The sequence below is a fragment of the Vidua macroura genome, chromosome 7, assembly GCF_024509145.1.
Source record: "Vidua macroura isolate BioBank_ID:100142 chromosome 7, ASM2450914v1, whole genome shotgun sequence".
Lineage (NCBI taxonomy): Eukaryota > Metazoa > Chordata > Aves > Passeriformes > Viduidae > Vidua > Vidua macroura.
Window position 1 is genome coordinate 33,569,986 of NC_071577.1, and position 19,384 is coordinate 33,589,369.

Sequence of the window (19,384 nt, forward strand, 5' to 3'; positions counted from 1 at the left end):
AACTTCACATCTGGGCATCTGTAGAGCTACACGGACATCAACACATCTCAAACTGTGTTCTGGAGTTTTACCTGTTTAAAAGCTCTCTCATAAAGCTGTCTTTTGGTGAGTAGGCAGCTGGGGTAGAACTTCTGACTTGTTCACAATCAATCTCACCAGGACAGTCTTGGGAAGGCTTTACAATTTTGCTCTCCATGGCCAAAATGTCACCATTGTCAGCTTTCCTGTTAATTTGATTTTCTATTTCAGAGTGTTGCTCAGTTTTCTTCTTTTCTTTTCTTCTCTCTAATTTTGCCTGTTTAATTCCAAATCCTGAAACTTTTGCATCCTTTTTTTCCACTTTAGTTTTAGGAACATCAATCTTCCTGCTACTCAGTGCTGGGAGCTTACTCTTTCGGAAGCCAAACCAACTGGCTATAGAAGGCCCAGTCTTTTGTTTAGTCTCCACAGTGGGGGATTTGGTTTGTCCCTGACCCTTTTGCACATTTTCTTGAATGCATAACATGACTTTTTCCTCTATTGTAGGTTGCAGAGATGGTGAGCTCAAAAGATCATTAACCTTCTCAGAGGTTTCTGCTAATTTTAAAGACATTTGCTGTCTTCGTGACCTTGCTGCTTCCAGTTTATGAGGACACTTTACTCCATCAAAGCTTTGCAAGGACAAAATTTGTTTGGAAGATACAGTAGCCGAGGCTTCTAACTCCAATTCTGCTGACAGAACACTTTTTTTACCTAGAGCTTCATGCTTAAAGCTTTCAGTGCTTTTCTCACTCTGCACAGATAGACTGCGTGCCTCTTTCTGAGAAAATGGTTTGCTTCCATCACATTTTGAAGTGCTGTGAAACTGGTCTACTTTTTGAGATGATCTGAAGGGCAATTTGCTTGGGCTTCCATGCTGGCTATTACAACTACTCATATTTCCAAGAGAGCCTTGTCTAGGACAAGAATTTTCTGTGGGTTTAGTAGTATATAAAAGAGCCTCTGGTGCCACTGCTGTCCCAGGAGTAGCCTTGATCTGAAGCCCTTCCATGGTTGAGTTCTGCCTCGTTAGAGAATTCCCTCTGTCAGAAGTGTTTGTGATAATCTGAGTCCGTACTTTCCCGAGACCTTCAGTCACAGGGGCAGATGGCTTCTCCCCTGTGTGGATGCTGAAACTCTGACTACGAGCTTTTGCTCCGTTCATACCCAGAGCTGGCTTCAAGTGCGACTTGTTGCCGGAAGAAACAGACCTCTTAACTAATTTGTTTTCTAATCCATCTCCTCTGTCTACCACCAAGTTGCAGCTTTCATGTGAATGAGCTGATGCTGTATCCATACTAAGTCCCACAGCACAATTATTTTTTACTTCAGTATCAGACCTGGAGTCCTTTAATTCCGCATCCATTGCACCTTTGGTGGTTACACACACCGACTCACTTTGCTTGTGCTTCCTGGAACTCACATTACTTTTGGAAGCTGCATTTATACTGTCTTTTTCCTGCTTCCCTGGAACAGTAGAGCTCTTGCGGAGAAGCTGGGGAGATTTGACAAATAATTTCAGTCCTACAGGGAGACGGGTTTTCATTCCTCTCTCATTAGAGTTTTGAGAGGCGTGTGCAGCGTCACTGGCATGAAACAGCGTTGACGGGAAATTGTTTACCTGAGATAGCAAAGGCTCACTTGTGCTCGTCGTATGACATTGAGGAGTTGTGGGCAGAATGTTTGGCATCTTTTGTAGCTGATCCAACCCACTGTCACTGGAAATATTGTTTTTGCTGGAAAAGGTGTCTTGTGAAGGAGTTGTTTCCAGTGACGGACAGCCTAGAGAAAAGGACCTGGCTGTTTGAAAATCTGTGCTGGAATACTCACGATTCCTGTGGAGACCCACCTGATTAGGGTTTCTTGGGCAGACTTGCTTTGTGGAAACTTTGGAAAGTCCTTGGCATGCACTGTGGGATTGCTGAGATGTGCATTTATTTTGCATAATTCCTTCTGCATTTTCTTGAAGGTAAGATAATTCAATTTTGGCCCCAGAAGATACATTTTTTGCTTGCATTTCATGACTAGATTGATTATGAAGGCCAGAGTTCACAGTTCCTTTTAATGGAGATGATTTCAGTACATTTTTTGCTGTTTCAGTGGGACCAGCTCCTCCTAACTTTACTGCTAGAGGTGGAGAGTTAGCATAATTAGGTCGAATCAACAGGGATGTTGACCTGCCTGGAGGAAGGGGTGGGGATGGAGACCGGCCTTCTACAGTAGCTAAATCACAATGAAAGTCTCTGGTTGGAGGTTCCCCATAGCTACTGGGCTCTATAAAGTGCTGAGGCAACAGTGGTGATGTTGGGCTCTGACTCTTTGGATACTTTGACCCATCTCCTCTGCCAGGACGTTTCAAGTCAGGCAGGGCATGGGCAGGGGGCTTTGGAACCTGAAATTCGACTTTTGAATCAAAATGACGAGGTGGGCTTTGAGCCTTTTTGAATCTTGAAAGCTTTACAGGTGGCAGAGCAGGTGATTTCTCAAGGGCTGTGGGGCCCACTGACAGAGCTACAGGTGCCTCCCCACTCTCAGACATTAGAGTTTTTTGGGGAGAAAACTTACATCTGCTGGGTATTTTAGTTACATTTGGCTTTTGATTGATTCCGGCATGCACAGTGGAGCTTGAATTGGCCTTGTATGATGCATCATACACTGGCTTCACTAGTTTCTGTCGTGAAGTATTTTGCTGTGTCACCCTTCCACAGCGTGAAGATTCACCACAGGTCAGGGGGACAGCTGTATTTTTATTCCCTGTATTATCTTCAAGAGTATTTTTCCCAGTTTCATCTTCCTGTCTTTCTGAAGCAGTGTAGTTTCTAGCATTGGGTCCTGGCGGCAAATCAGCTCTTCCCTGAGGTATAAGTTCAGTGTATTCCGCACAGGACGTAGTTTGTGGCTGGTTGATTGAAATCTCATTTCTTGTTACAGTGACAACTCCAGTTTGATGTGAGCTGAATTCAATTGGCTCACCATCCTTAGCATCATATATTACCGTAATGCACTCTTCAGAAGAGGTCTTCTTTATAACCTTTTGTTGTTTAATGAAATTACATGGCTTCGGCCTAATGTCTGGGTGAACAGGTATCTGGTTCTCTTCTTTGTCAGTAGATACAAACTGAGAATTCTCTGTGACTTTGAGCAAGTCAGAGGTCTTTGTATACTTCTCAGGAAAGGGAGCTGCTAATAAATCTGAGGGACTTTTCTCATCACTGCTTTCTATATGCAATTCATCCAAGACTTCATTGTCATCAGTGTCTGAAAGTTGAAAATTAAAATCCTTCCAGCCCATATTAGAATGGCTTTGATTTAACTGTAACTCAGGCAGCTTTGCTCTGGTGCATGATTTTACTTCTGCCTGAAATCCGCTGACAAAACTAGTCAATTTCTCAGGTCTTTCCTTTGAATTAAAAAATGAACTTCTTTCTGGCAAATGTTTCCTGTCAGGATCCCAGTCAAAGAGACTGTCAGAAATGCTATGAGTTAATTTGTTACAATAGGTCCTGCAGTCTTTGCTTGGAACTTCCTGCAGCAACAGTAAGGATGAAGAGTCATCATCTGCATCATCATGGGAATCTGAATCATAAGAGAAAGTTTTGTTGTGTTCCATGCAAACACTTCCCATTTCCATTGGCTTACAGTGAGTCTGTTCATTATGGCCGCCACACTTAATTCCAGGGGAATATATTCCTTCGTTGGAGTTCATGCAATCTTTGTAACCCCATTTTGATATTACTGAAGGTGGTTCAAGTAATATTTTTTGCTCCTGCAATTTTTTCAGCCCTTCTAAGATATGGTTTTCCTTGATACGAGTTGGAGGTAGATCATCTGCAGGACTTGAGAGGTTGCTTGGGAGCGAAGAACCGATGCTTATTCTTTTATCCCATCTCATGGATGACTGTCAAAAGAAAATAAAAATCACTTGTGTTACTCACAAGTGCTGTCAATAAAAGTGTTACCATTTCGGTAAGGAGATAGAGGAGTTGCATAAGGGCATTCCATTCCATTCTTTGCTATTTATAGCAAAGTTCTTTTTTAATAAAGGATTTCACAGTGGTGTGAAGGCTGCAGTGCATTAAAAACCTGTAGAAAGAACAATATGAATGGAAGGATTAAGATGAAGAGCAGTTTGGACTATGAAAGGTAGGATAAATGTCTGAACAAATGAGGAGACTGTAAGTAAGCTGGAGTGATAAAGGAATCACTAAAAAAAATTAAATGGGGGGTAATAGTTTAGTGACAAGTGCTTTCAATATAAAAGTGAGAGAAAAGTAAAAACACTTCTGAAACAGGCAGCTTTTCAATTAATCTTGTTTCAGATTAACTTAAACTAATACATGAAGAAAATTAATTTGATTTACCCTTTTACTCGTCTTTCCATCATTCCAAGTATAGGAGGAACCACTGGAATATTCACTGCAAGCACTTGAGAGGGAGAGTTCACTGCTACTGCAGCTGCTCCGAGGATACAGGTGGCTGGAGCCTGTCACATTTAATTGACTCTGGCATTTCAAGACAGGTATGCTGGATTTCACATTCTGCTGGCATTCCTAAATTATGAGACAAAATTGAAATATCTTATGGGGAGAAAATGATCATTTAACTTCCCCTTGATTAAGAATGGCAAAGAAAATGCAAGTAAGCCACTTACACCTTCCTCTCACGCAATTTAGCGTCGGGTGAATTTAATACAGAAAAATAAATTTAAAATTGCTAACAATTTCATTTGTCAGGGGAAAAGAAGCCACAATCCTCAGTGTTTTCTTCTTTAGTCTTGGACTAGCATTCTGCTTTTCTTATTGTAAAGATTATTCTGAGTCTGTTTGAATTATGCTTCATACATAAGCAGCGTGCGCCGGTAAGATACAAAAAACAAAGTTATAAGAATACAAGTACATCTTGACAACTGCATTACAGCCCCACAATGTAACAGATGAGGCTGCACAGCCTGGACAAGGTAAATTAATTTAGTATCCAGAGCGGAATGTCCACTGAGAATGGAATCTCTCCATTACAGTCTAATTTTGGTTTCCTATCTAGTTCAAAGCTTTGTCTAAGAAACTCTCTGACGTAGGACAATCCATCTTCGTGTCGCTCGCAGACAGCTGAAGCCTCTTGCTTATGCAATTTATTGACACTTTATGGCTGCCTTTAGTACTTGTGTAGTTATCGCCTCTTTCCAAATGCAATTTCAGCTGACTGTGACTAAGTGCCAGCTTTGAGGAAGAGAGTAATGAAGAGTAGATAGCACTTTAGGTAAAATATTAAACCTCTGTAGGAGTAGCTAGGATGCCTTTAATTTGTTTTCAAACTAATATTCTTGAGCCTAACAGCGTTGGAGCTTCTTTAGTGTTAAGTGCTTGCACTATTCTCCAGTTTCCTTACAGAATCAGACATCATTTTAATTACCAGGAACACCAGACATGACTACATGAAAAGAGGCTGTAATGAGGTGGGGGTCAGTCTCTTCTCCCAAGTAGAAACGGATAGGACAAGAGGAAACAGCCTCAAGTTGTGCCAGGGGATGTTGAGATTGGAAATTAGGAAAAATTCCTTCACTAAAAGAGTTGTCAAGCAATGGAGCAGGGAAGTGGTTGCGTCATCATCCCTGGAGGGATTTAAAAGCTGTGTAGATGTGGCACCTGTAGATGTGGTTTAGTGGTGGGATTGATCTCATGGGACCTTTCTACCCAGTGGTGGGTGAAAGGTTGGATTTGATGATCTTAATCATAAAGGTCTTTTCCATCCAGAGTGAATCTATGATTCTGTGCCTTCGTTTCATAAAACTTTCCCTTGGATTTCATTAAGGCAAACTGAAACAATATTTATTGATTTTTGTATGTAGATAGACTTCAAATTAATTTTGCTTAAATTAAGAATTTACACTTAGGAAGAAACAAGAAATCTGAAGTTATTGAATCCATAAAAAAATTATCAAGGCTGTGTATGCCCTAGACACAGCTTCTTCATGGAAATCTTTGGAACAACACTCAGTTTGTAAGCACTTCTCATGCACTGACATGTTTGCTGGCCTTCTGCTAATTTCTTCCATTTATTCCCCCATGTTCCTCCCATTTATTACTACTGGGGTTGAACCTTTTCTCAGCTGAATGGGAGAGAGCAGAATTTTTACTGCTGAGGAGTTCATCAGTACAGCTGTTCATCGCTCAGCTGACATCATAATGTTCAGGTTTTGACAAACGTAACTACAGGGCAAATCATTATTCTTCGTCACAGGCAAAACCTATGAATGGGAAAATCATTTAGAGGCACCAAGAGCACATTTCACCTCTGGGAATTATCGGTACATGTTCTCCTAGGAAGTCAAATGGATGCAGGAGGAGCAGCCTTTAAATCCAGTGGCTCTGGGAAGAATACATCTTTCAGCATCACAGGCAGGCTGATGCCTGTATTTTTGGCTCTGAAGTGAATTTTGTTGTTTTGTGGAGACAAATGAGTCTTTATTTCTGACATTGTGGTTCCCCTGGGAGACCCCCTGCCATCAGCTTCCTCAGCTGTGGCAGTGTCACTCCTGGGGAAGGTGACTGTACAGAGGCCAAGGGCAGCAGCTGCTTGTTCTGTCTATTCCTCTGCATTTTGGCTCTGGCATTGGGAAAACATGTCATGTGGAATTCTGCCCTTTATACTGGGCTGTGTCCCAGCCATCACAGCATGCCTGTAAATCCTCTCCTGTAAGAATCTCCTGCAGGAGGAAAGAGATCACAGCACAGTGACAAGTATTGCCTTCCTGTCATCTTCAGCTAGTCTGAGAGCCTCTCCAACCTCTCTCACTTTGTTTCCTTTGCACCTAAGAGAGGAGAAAGGCATTTGGTCCTACTGTTTCAGCAATGGGAAAAAATGGAGCTATCCAAGCAAAGCAAAAGAACAGTATATTACTGTAATCATCTTTAAGAGAGGAGAAAATGTGCAAAAAATATCATGTCACTCCAGACTACGAAGTAGGATATCTACTCAATTTCTAGATAGCATTCAGATCACTTAAGAGAATGGAGTTTTCCCCTTCAATTTGCCTTTATTCTCTAAATTATTCAAGAAAGTACTTTGAATAGCATGTTTATGATGCATTAATTAAATACATTTAACTTGCATATAGGTCTATTAACTGACATGGTGAAATTTTAATTTTTGTAATCATGACTTTTTAGTCATTACCTTTAATGAAATTAGAGTAAAAAGGCTTGAATGTAGTATTACAGTTTAAAAATGTAATTTTCACTAGAAATCAAAGAAAATTGAAATAATCAGACCATTAAAGACACAAAACTCTATATTAGAGCAACTTAACCTGAAGGCTTAATTAAATATAATGCAAAAGGTTGTTAGCATTTTTGTGAATCTTTGAAACAATGCCTTTTCATTAAAGTAGGTGTTACAACGGAGATTACATTTTTGTTGACAGTACTATACTTCAACATCAAAGGCACAAACAGGTTCAATGTTCTGTTCTTGTACTCTTTGTTTCCCTGTATGTGATTTTTGTTTTTTAAGCTACTTTTCTCTTTGACAATGAAACATGAAAGCCACGCTGGTGAACGTTTTGTCAAATAAGCACAAAGCTCACCCTGTCTGAAAAAAAAAAATGCAGAGCCCATGAATTTTTAAAAGTTCATACATAATATATCATAAAAGTGGGATGAATAATATGGGCATGGGCTTTAATAAAAAGCTCCTTGACCATTTCTCAAGAGATTCTGAGATGTAATCAATACCCAAAAAGGTGTATCGGGGACATTGCTAAGATTTATGCTTTTTTTGCACAGAGTGACACTATCTGCTCACTATATCAACCAAGCACACAATATTGAATTTCAGAGAACAGAAGGAAGTAAAAGCATTGTTATCTGCCTCAACAGTGTTTCAATTCAGAGATCAGCTTTATGGCTCTTCCCTGACACCAGATTTCAGAGGAGAAAAGGAGGTTCCAGATGAGGGGAACAAGGGCAGCACAAACACTCACGAGCATCTGAGCATCAGCACTTCGAACTTGCACCAGGCTTCGGTTTCGTTCTACTTCTGAAAGCAAATCCCCAGATGAGAGGTCCAAGATGCGTGAATGGAGTTTCTGTGGGGACAGAAGGGAAGGAGCAAAGCATAAGCATTTGTCAGATATTCAGCAGATCAGCATTTTAAAATTCCAAACTCTGCTGTTAAATTTCAAGGGAAATGAAGAGCCTGAGGTAAAAGAGGATTTGTTCTAATTTGAAATGTTGCTCTTTGTGCTTACTTTGTCCAAGACTTCCTGTCTGGAGGACAGATCATCCTTCATCCAAAACAAACTCTACTTTTTCTTCTAGTCACTGCTTTGCAACTTATCATTACTTCACACACAACAATAACAAATGAACATGAGTCCCACCATTATCCACAGTGTTTGACAGGTTTCAGGAAAAAAGCATAAAAATGAACTACAAAATTAACATTTATAAATCAATCAACATGTTAATGTTGTTTTATTTACGAGCTGTTATACCTTGCGTGAATGATTGCAAAAGTGACCCTATTTTTAACCAGCATTGATCTGCTGAAGGCCTCCTCTGCACACATTTTAACTCAAAGTCATTAATGTCATCTGTTAGGAACAATTAATGTGAATAGAAAATAATTGCATCAGGGAACTGGGGACTCAGAGGATTTTGTGCATTAATATTCACATGCTGTTAGATTATATACACAGTTTTTCTCAGTTTTGCTCAGAAGGATGGCTAAGTTTGTGCCTTTCCCTTCATGTTCACCCGTACACTAATTCTAGGGCTTTCAGTCTGCATTAAGCCTGGTTTGGTTTAATTGCAGTTTCAATAAAATCCATGATTTATGTGAATGCCTCAGCCAATGACTTCAAAAGAAAAAATATCTGTAGTCTTGTTAGTCCTGGGCCAACACACCATGTAACAGGCAGTATGGATCTGATTCAGGGTCCATTGAAATCAATGCAAGTGGACTAAAAAAAAAAAAACCAAAAAAACCTAAGAAATAAGGACTTTGGATCAGGCTCTTTTCACTTTCCCATTAATTCTCCAGTCTTACAGCTTAAGAGACCACATCTACCCCCCTCAGCTTGGAGGAACAAATGGTGCAGACCCTGGCAGGTGCTTTGCCAGAGGACTCTGAGGAATACAAACCATGGAGATTTGTCGAGCCTGTGTGAGTGCCCCTGTCCATCCAAAAAGACTGGCCAAAGAGGGAAAAAGAATCTGTAGCCAGAAGAGCTTTCACACAGTGTAGCAGTAGCTCTCTGCAGGGCCCTGAAATGCAAACCACACAGTGTCTTACACCCAGCTACTCCCTAGCCTGCTCTCTGGGTACCCACTGCAGAAATTAATCTGCCAGAGAACAAAGCAGGCAGCCATTCCTACAGCCTCTGTTATCTGCATGCTCTGCTTCAGGCTTCTATTCCAGGCAATCTAGGAAAATTTTTAAAAAACTTCTAATTATGAATTTGGGAGTCATTTCTCAAGAGTTACTTATTCATCCAGGTTTATTAAGGAGGTACTGTCTGTTGCAGAGAGATTATGGAAAATATTTTCAATTATCAATGTTCTGTATAAATATATATTATTCAATATATTGTTGAATAGATTAAATAAATTGCTGCAAGCACTCAGTATCCAAGATACTTTTCATTACAAATACTAAATACATCCAGGCTATGTGTTTTTAATATCAGTGATGCCTGGTTATTCAGTGTGCACCTTTCAAAGTTCTACCACTAGTATTACTGTCAGGTGTTTGTTAAAGATTTAAACTCTAGGTAAAATGCCTGCCCAAAGTCACAGATTTACTGACTTTGTACATTTGTTCCTCTTGACAATAATTCCAACTGCATCACTGAGCCACCAGAGAATCCCACTATTTTCAGACCCAAGAGTCACTAGTGCTGTGAACAAGTGGTTTGCAGACAAATTAATTACTTTCTCCAGGGTAACCAGTCACCTGAGATAGTTTAGTGGAAGTTACAATAGTCAGATTTGTGCTTTGGAGATGATGACTGGGGACACCTGAGATGGATGAACATTTATAGGTGAAAACGTATTTTCCCAGAAAAAAAGGATCCTAGAAATAGTGCTAAAGGAATTTTACAATTGTAATACTGTCTTCTCATTTTTCCACTTCCCCATTTTATTACTTAAATGGGAACATATAAACATTTCACTACGGGAAACAAAATATTCCCCTACAACATCATCCAATGAAATTTAGTGTTACTTACAGAATACAGAATCTGTGTCAGACATAAGAGCAGAGATCAGTCAGAACAGGCAGAAATCAGAGACAATTTTTGATCAGTGATTAATCACAGCCCAGCTGGAAACAGCTCAGGGTTCTGGGGGTCCCTCCCCAGTGACCAGAGGGGCTGGGCTGCACAGGGGTCATGCTGTGTTTGAGTCACCTTTGTCACTGTTAAACTCAGTGACTCTCTAAAACTGCAGTAGCAAAGGCAAATCAGCAGACTAAAATGATTAACAAAGAAGGAAAGTGTGTTCTCGAGATGTATAATGTGATTATATTTCTGTATCAAATGAGATCATCACATTGGGAATAGTCCTCCCCACACATATGCAAATAAACTAACAGAGGTGGCCAGAACAATGACTAGCATTAACAAACAGCATAATAAAGTTTGAGGTCATTAATTAAATATAAACACACAGCACAGAAGCAATTCATCCAATTAGAAAAGAAAAGCATAAGAAACAATGTTACTCTTTCATTTATTTTTCTTTTTCCTTCTCCATTGTCTAATTAAAGAATGGGGAAAACTCTAGCATTTGTTAAAAAAACCTCATTAATGATGCATTTAAAATCAAGTAACAGATTGTGCTAACTACATATCTTCATTCTGATTTCTTCTCAGATACACAAAATGTACTGTGTCCTTTATGGGTGTTTTCAAATGACAGTCACATAAGTAGATCAAGGAGTTACTGCTGCCTTGAAAATTGTACAGTATTAAAATCACTGTTGATGCTATCATAACACAATGCAACAAAAGGCAGGCCACTGCACAGAATGACTTCCATAGAAGAGATCACATCAGTTTAAATGAATACTTAACTATGAAACTGAAGAGTTACAACTATAAATCCAAGTTATCTGCCCCATTTGTTGGTGCCCTATATAATGATAAGGGGAAAATGAGCAATACTAGAGGTGCTGGGGAGCACCTGGACCCCTCTGGATATAGAAAAGCATCAGGATCACTGGGCTGCAGACCTGAAAATCCATGTGGATCTGAATACAGCATGGACTGGGCCATCTCTCTTGGAAACTACCCAGTACTGAGTACCACAGGGCAGGTGTGGACTAAAAAGTTTATTACATCTTAGCTTGACTGGATCCGCGTCTCTCCAGAAAGGGGGTGCTGAGAGGCCAGGGCAGAACAGAGGGGACTTCTCTGCAGATGCCTGTGACCAACAGCAGCAAAGCTCCTCCTTCACCTGTGAGATTGATGCAGAAAAGGCAGTGCCCTTTGTGGTTCAATGCCAAGATTAACTCCTGTAACCCACATGAAAAATAAAAACAAAGTAATTGATAATTTAGGTGGAAACCTATTATATCAAGTGCAATAGGAAATACAATTATCTGGCAGGCAGATAACCAATCCATCAACCAGCAGGCCAGTTCCCCCTCCCCCAGCAGCATTCTTATTAAGACTTTCTAGGAAGATAAAGAAAGCTACTACCTGCTGGCACAAGGCAATATTACAGAGACTCCCCTAACCATTGTGTCTCTAGCTCTGCAGAATATCTATCAGTTCCCATCTCATTTTTGAACATCTAATGGTCTGCAGCATTGCCAGAACAATTTTCAATGAATTATGCCAAAGAGTACACAGCTCTCCAATATTGGATGAGTTAATTGCTATTAAATCAATTGGCTTTGCTTTTCTCACATGAGCCAAAGTCTATCATTCACAAAACTCTCTCTCTAGATACCAAGGAGACATTTTCATCCTGCTGCTCCATGCCAGAGCTGTAAATGTTTGTTTGGTGTGTGTGGCCCTCTCCTGTCTGTGCTGTTTTTCAGGGCATCACAAACCTGAGCAGGCACATTCTGGCCTGCTTCCCTCTGTAGCCCAGACAGTGAAATTGGGCTGGCAGGGAAAAGCTTCACATTTCCATTTCACCATAAAGGCAGTAGGCCATAGAAGGAAAAAATATTATTAGGCAAAATATTTATATACTATCAGTTTATGTAGAAGCATAATATTTCATTAAGCAAAATCTTGATTTTTGTAGTCATTAGATACGTTTCAGAGGGGAGGTTCAGCTGGAGATGAGAACATCTTTCACCCATCCCACCAAAAGTTACCCAGGGGAGAACATGCACTGTTCAAAAAACAAAGTGTGAACTTCTCAATTAAGAAGAAAATGAAATATAGTTAAGGAAAAAATAATAAAACCTCCAAAAGTAGAAATCAATTTTGCCTTTAGACAAATAAGACTTTGGAATATATATTTTTTTGACATATGGAAATTCTGCCTTCTAAAGAGAGTAGAACATGTGGTTGTTAACAAAACCCAGCCAAATATGAAGCAAAAGTGAAAGCTGCAAGAAGATGCTTCCAGTTTTTTAATTCTAATAATCACCAACATAGGAAAATACTTCCAACTCCACACTGTGTACACACAGAAATGCCTGATGTGCTATTGTATATAATTGATATCACAAAGCCAAAAGTATAATAATTATTTCCAGCTCTGGAAGTTATCTATTTAATAGAAAATTCTGAATTATTTCCTACCATTCACTTCCTATAAGCGGAACTTCATGGCTGACACTGCTTAGTAAATGAAAACCAGGTCTAGTGAGTGGTATCCTTGTCCATGGCAGGAAGGTTGGAAAGAGATGAGCTTTTAGGTCACTTCCAACACAAACTAGTCCACAATTCTATGAAAATTATTCTTTCTCTTAATGTTGGGCCATTTTTAACTATTTACAGGATTGGGGCTAAAACTGGAGTGAAAAACAAACACCCTTTGACTGTTTAAAATATTCCTCCCTAATACAAAGTAATTAGGTGTGCATCACTTAGACCTCCAAAAGCTATAAATAAAGCTCTGCACAGGCAGGAACATCCAGCTTCTGATTATAAAGCCAATGTGCCACATTAAGCTAGTTTTTCTATTTCTCTGTTGCTACAGGGTTATTATAAAGTGTTGCTCCAGGGTACTTTTGGTGGGAGGAAAGGGTTAACACATAGTAAGTGAGCCCCAGGATAACTCTTACAATGGTCTGAGCAAACAGTTGGAGATTTTTATTGATCCTACCCTCAGCTCTTTAAAATACAGGAAACAATCACAAACATGCAATATTGCTCAGTGGTGATAGGAGGATGTGCTGTACATAAGTGAATATTAAAGGATTAACTTTAAAATTCATTTCAGTAAGCTAAATGAGTTCTTAGTACAAAATAAAAAAAAAAAAAGAGGAAGTTTTCAGCTAGTCCTTAAATTTTAAGTGAATCTAAATTCACTGTGTGAATCTAAATTTTCCATTAATCTAATAAAAATACTTCCATGGAAGTTCTAATTTGGTATTTTCCATCTGTTTTTGTTGTTTTTCCCTCCTACTAGGAACACTTTTCTAAAAAGGCTTTGCAGAAGATGCTAGACTTTAAATCCAACTCCAGAATTAACAGGGGTTTGTTAGTTTGCTGGCAAATCCTCTGGGTGAGTTTATTGAGACTAAGGCAACATCCAAGACAAAGTACAAGGATATGATACTAGAAACATTTGTATGGAAGATTAGGGTGCTAAAACAACATCAGAAAATCCTGCTAACAAGGCAATTCCAGCACAGAAAGTAAAACAAAGTTTGATTTGTCTGCAGAGTTTCCAAGCTTGCAGCTCTCTGTTACTACTGAGAGATCCAGAGATGGCAAAACTCAGTGAATTAGACCCAAAGTAACTCCAACGGCTGGAAACTTATATTCTAGAGTATAAATTGGGAGGTATTAAACAAGCATTTGATGTACAAACACAAATAGCATAATCCCTCTGTATTCTTCAGAGAGTTGACAACATTAATGTAAGGCTAAAATTACTCCTGTTCCAAATCCTTATTTTTATTAATTTTTATAAACTGCTTTAAATAAAAGTTACATTGAAAGACACAAAATAATCCCCTCTGATCCCAGTTTTCATTTTATATGTCTATCACTGTATTCAAGCTCTGAGATTCCAAAGTATTAGTTCTCATTTTAATGGCACTATGGTAGGAGTCTGTAAATATTGCAGTAATATGAAAATGAGCTAATTTAATTTCTTAGGAGAATGCATGTATAAAGTTCCCTGTGGCTTGTAATTACTGTAAAGTCAACAGTTTACATCAATGACCCAGTAATCAGCTACTCAGAATGTGAATAATTAATGAAAAAAATGTTTTCAATGAGCTTGCAAATGGAAGACTCCTTGGAGTATGGTGAAGCAGCCATGCTGTGAGAATAGTGCTGTGCAGGAGACGTCTTTTATTAAGTACATATTTGTATTTTGTCTCTTATTTTTCTAAATGTCTTCCCACTGATCTAACACTACTCAGTATGTCAATTCCACTGTGCTAAATGAGGGCCAGCACCACGTAGGCGCTGTGAATTATGGCAACACCAAAGAGTGAAGGACACATTCTGCACATCCTGACGCCTGCTGTTGTTACACTGTCCACAAACAAAACCATTTTGTTTTTAACACTTCAGCATTGCTAGAAAGAACAACTTTATACTGAATTTATATTTTATACTCAGAAACAACTTTATACTGAATTCCTGCAACAGTGAAGAACTATACCATTAATCTTTTCTGGCATGTCCTACACAGGCTATCTGTGCTTGAGCAGTAAAAAGGTGGGCTGGTTTTTATTATTTCACTGTATTTAAGAAATGCTGTAATATAAAAACACAGGAGAAAGGTCTTCTGCAACAGTCTTTACATTATCAATCCTTATATGATTAAAAGATCCTCACTAATTTCAACACGCTGCTAAATTGCTCATACAATGACAGCCAGTGATAGCACAACATAACATTGGTTGTTGCCTTTGTGATTCCTACAGTTTAAAATCCATTTTCACATTCACTTTCTGACTATGCCCCAAAATAATCTAAAGGAATTAGGCAGACCTCAGTGAGATCTTCTTATTGACATTTATGTTGATCAATGTTGGCTCTACCAGAATTGAAATCTACAGATCAATTCCCTTATTAGATTCGCTCTCAGTGCTGCCATGATCATTTTATCACAGAAGCTGCTGCCATCAGATGCTGCTTTATCACTTTATAATGAGATAAGCTGAAGCTTTCCTCTGGCATATAGCTGGAAATGATAACTGTCTGAAGTCTAAAGAGTTCTTTCACAGATTTTCAAAAATATCCTTATTAATGCATAGGTCTGTTTTAAAAACAATTTTCAACTGAGTTTACCTAGGCAGCAATAACTTTTGTCCACAAGAAAATTCCAGATCTCAAGGTGTTAAACAAACACTGGAGACTGCCTTATTAATCACTTTTTTCTTGCTGAGCCTACGAGCCAGATGACAGAAGAAAAGAGGCTCAGAATGAAGATATAACAGAAAAACAAAAATGGTCTCAGGAACAGTAGGAGTTTGATATGGACACACAAACACACGTGCAAACCCTCCAAAATAGCACACACAATACATACACAAGGTTTGTCATAAGTGTTTCATCTGGTTTTGAGAATATGCAGGGACATGATATTCTTAGAGAGAGTGGTGTTACAGCTCCTCTTGAGAGAGGAGTTCATCACATTAATTTAAATCTCCAATAAAATAAATTAGCTTTTTTATTGCCAGGTTGAACTACAGGGCCATGATTGTTATGTATTGCTACAATCTAAGTCTTAATGGCATTTTAGCCCTGTGGTGGTCAAACAGAAACCATTTCAAACCTTCTAAAGGCTATTAAAACATGTGCAGATGTCTGGAAAATTAATACTATTATCTAACACTAATCTTTTGCCTGTAGGAGGAAAAGGAGAGAGAAGGCTCAGGGAAGATGTTTTAGATCAATACATGGCAACCCAGGAGGGCAAGCTCCGTTTCACAGGGAAGTCCATTGGCTGTGAACGGGGGACTCAAGTGAACAGATCCATCCTTATTTGGATTTCACTGAAATCATTCATTTACTCAAAAAAAAAAAAACCAAAAAAAAAAAAAACAACACCAAAAAAAACACAAACCAAAAAAAAAAAAAAAACCAAAAAAAAAAAAAAAACCAAAAAAAAAAAAACCAAAAAAAAACTTAAAAGAGATAGGCATTGTCTTTACAATCCTTCCTCACTGCTGCTTCCCAAGGTCCAGCAATCTAGGCACTGGAAAGGTTCATTCATTTAAATGACAAGAGCACGAATTCGTCAAGGTTAATGTTGAACAAGCCATATTCTCCTTGCCTCAGTATTATGCATTAAAAAGTTACTCTATTCTTCCACCCTCTTCTTTTTATGTGTGTAATACTGTCGAAATGTCATGTGGATTGAAAGGAGCTTTAAAGTAGGAGGGGAGTCGCAAGAAATAATTTTATTGTTAGTTTAAGGCTTTTACATGCATATTTTTCTCCCCAACTCTAATGCATTGTTTTTGTCTCTAACAGAAGACTTTCTAATAAGAAGAGACTTTTTTTCTTGAATACCTGGATACAAGGTACTTGATTCTATTCCTTTTCCTCAAAGCACTTACTTAAAAGTATGATTTAGAAAGAATAAGTAGGTAGATTCCCAGATGGTAGGAATTACTGGCTTCACTTCTCTTACTGAAATAAAACGAATTTCTGCCAGGACAGGAATTACCCCATAGGCTTCCCAAATTTCTACTGCTTTTCAGAAATAAAACTTATAGATAGTCGTAAGTGTGCATTTCCAGTGGTATTTCATTCTTGAAAGTCCCAAATCTGACCACAAGACCTGTAGATGGCACTTCAAGTTCTTCAAGGTTTATCCCGATACACCAAAATCTCAGGGCTTGTGTAGGACACAGGACAACTCTGGAGACCTGATGATCTCAACAAGCAGCTCAAACCTTGGCTGTAGCCTTCTGGAATTCCACCAGCCTACTCTGGAGTGATGAGAAACCTTGATCTCAGCATCGGGCTGGACATGCAGGCCAGGTAAGGCTGAAGCCTGGGTGAGGAGGGAGAGCTGGTGCTGGTACCAGCAAGGAGGGTGCATGGATGGCCTGAGGACACTGCCCATGTTCATCTGCATCTCCCTCCTGTGCCCCAGCCAGCAGGAACATCAGGAGATGGACAGTGAGAATTGCCACTCACAGCTCCTGGCCAAGCTGTGCTCCTGGAAGGAAAGGCTCCAACTGTACCCTCCAAGCATTATTTAGGACCTGAACTGGCCTTGGGAGGGCTAGGGCTAGGCCTGGCATGGGATGGCATGAAAAAATCCCCTATGCCACCCTGCAGTCAGAGGCAGCCCGGCCCAGGTTGGGAGTTTTACCTGTGGCTCAGGTGGCTGAGAGCTGCAAACCCTCTCAGCAGCTGTCTCTGCTCAGAAGAAGCTGTGCCAGCCAGCTCCTGACTAGGAACTGTGCCCTTGTGAATTGATCATTTTCTCACTGTGGATAAAAGCAGGGCTTATGGAGGTATTATATAGGAATTTCTAAAGGGATCAGCTCCCATTTTGGCAGTAGCCAGACTTTAAGAAGAGCTCAGCACAATGCCTGAGCACTTGAAAGTCTGGTCCCATGTGAATGAAGGACCTGAAGACCTAAATGAAAGGTTAAATCCATTTGTTATTCCCCCAGGATCAAGTACCAGGTGAAGACTGGTGACAGGGCAGAGAGTACCCATATTTCTAATTATTGTCAAGATCTCCTAGGGATCATTTAGTCAAATAAATCTAAGTGAGCCTCTAAAACACAATGCTAATCTCTGATTCATGCTCAGATTTGCAGCATCTATAATTCATAATAATTGTGCCTAGATCTGTGTCTGTGCCTGCATCTACTGTATAGGAAAAGTACACAAGGCTTATTTAGAGAAAAACAGTTAATAGTAAATAACAGAAACTTAAAAAAAAAAAAGATTGAGCATTTCTGCTTTTAAAATATAACTGAATATAAAAATTTAGGATCAAAACAATATGAAATTAAATAGCCCATTTCTGAAATTGTATACCAGAAAGATGAGCTGAAGAGTGGGAGTATATTTGAGATTTCTAAAGCACTGCTATTAATTCATGATGCCATTACTTTGGCAGTCTGTTTTCCATACTTCTAATGCAGTAAGATGGAGTTTAATTCATAATGTGGAAGATGCCCTTGTGATGCACACAGGACACAGACAAATCAGTGCCCCTTCCTGCACCCAGACATCACTTGGTGACTAATGGAACACAGCCTGCCCACATCTAGAGAAAGAAAGGAGCAGGGATGCAGTCTAAAGATGCTAAAAATACAGAAAAACTCCAGGCTGTCAATATCACATTGTTAAAGATTTAATGGCAAAGGTAACTTTTCCTTTCAGCTCGTCCTTATCAAGAGAGATTACAGATGGTAATTTAAGAGTTAAGGCACTAATGGACTCTTCAGTTTCACTGAGCACCTCGTGCTGATTTTATCTTGCAATACAGTATTTCACATTCTCAGCGAATCAACAGAGATTTAGTCAATAGTGCCACGGCCTTTGGATGAGAACTTGAATCTTACCAGTATCCAAACTATCATTAAAGAAGATAGGTCATTTGGAAAACAAAGGAGAGCATTAGTAAAATTCAATATTAAAAGATGGGGTTGGTTCCTTAGGTGTTTTATGATTCATTATGAGTAACATTTTATTCTAATTATCACTTTATATCTAATTATCTAATTCTTCTACATGCAGTATCTGTAAGAATATACAAAAAATATAAAGTATATCAGAGGAAAATTATTTTTTCCATAACAGATGGCAACAGAAAATACCTATTGAGTAACCTTATGTGTTTCAACCCACTTAGCATAATGTTAGTTTGTTTCATTTGATGGAATGTGTAATTTCACATTACTAGCAATTCACACTGGCCTGATATAATCTGAACAATTTAAATGTTATGAAGCAGAGCACTTATTGGCACACCTACTTCTCAGTAAAAAGAGCCATGATTCTGTATTGCTTCACCTCTTCAAAGTGCCACTGCACTTAAATAACAGTAACAAAACCACAGTAATAAAGTAAAATATAAATGAGGTTTTATATGAATTGAGTGTAATAACAGACGAAATTCACCCTTTATCTATTATTTGTTTCATATATGTTTTTACACAGTTATCCTTTCTTTACATCTCAAAGTTTTAAGAAAATAAAAATGAACTACATACTTAGCTCCATTAGCACAATAAAAAGAAAATC

General features: G+C 38.9%; 1 protein-coding gene across 1 annotated transcript in view; it reads right to left on the bottom strand.

Moving 5' to 3' along the window:
* The window catches only part of NCKAP5 (NCK associated protein 5), a 347,717-nt gene that overhangs the window by 54,860 nt on the left and 273,473 nt on the right, over positions 1–19,384 (bottom strand). Inside the window, exons 11-13 of the mRNA XM_053982988.1 lie at positions 7,997–8,101; positions 4,380–4,568; positions 72–3,916 (exon numbers count right to left, since the gene is read on the bottom strand). Coding sequence (XP_053838963.1) covers positions 72–3,916; positions 4,380–4,568; positions 7,997–8,101 — 4,139 coding nt within the window. The remainder of the gene's footprint in view (positions 1–71; positions 3,917–4,379; positions 4,569–7,996; positions 8,102–19,384) is intronic.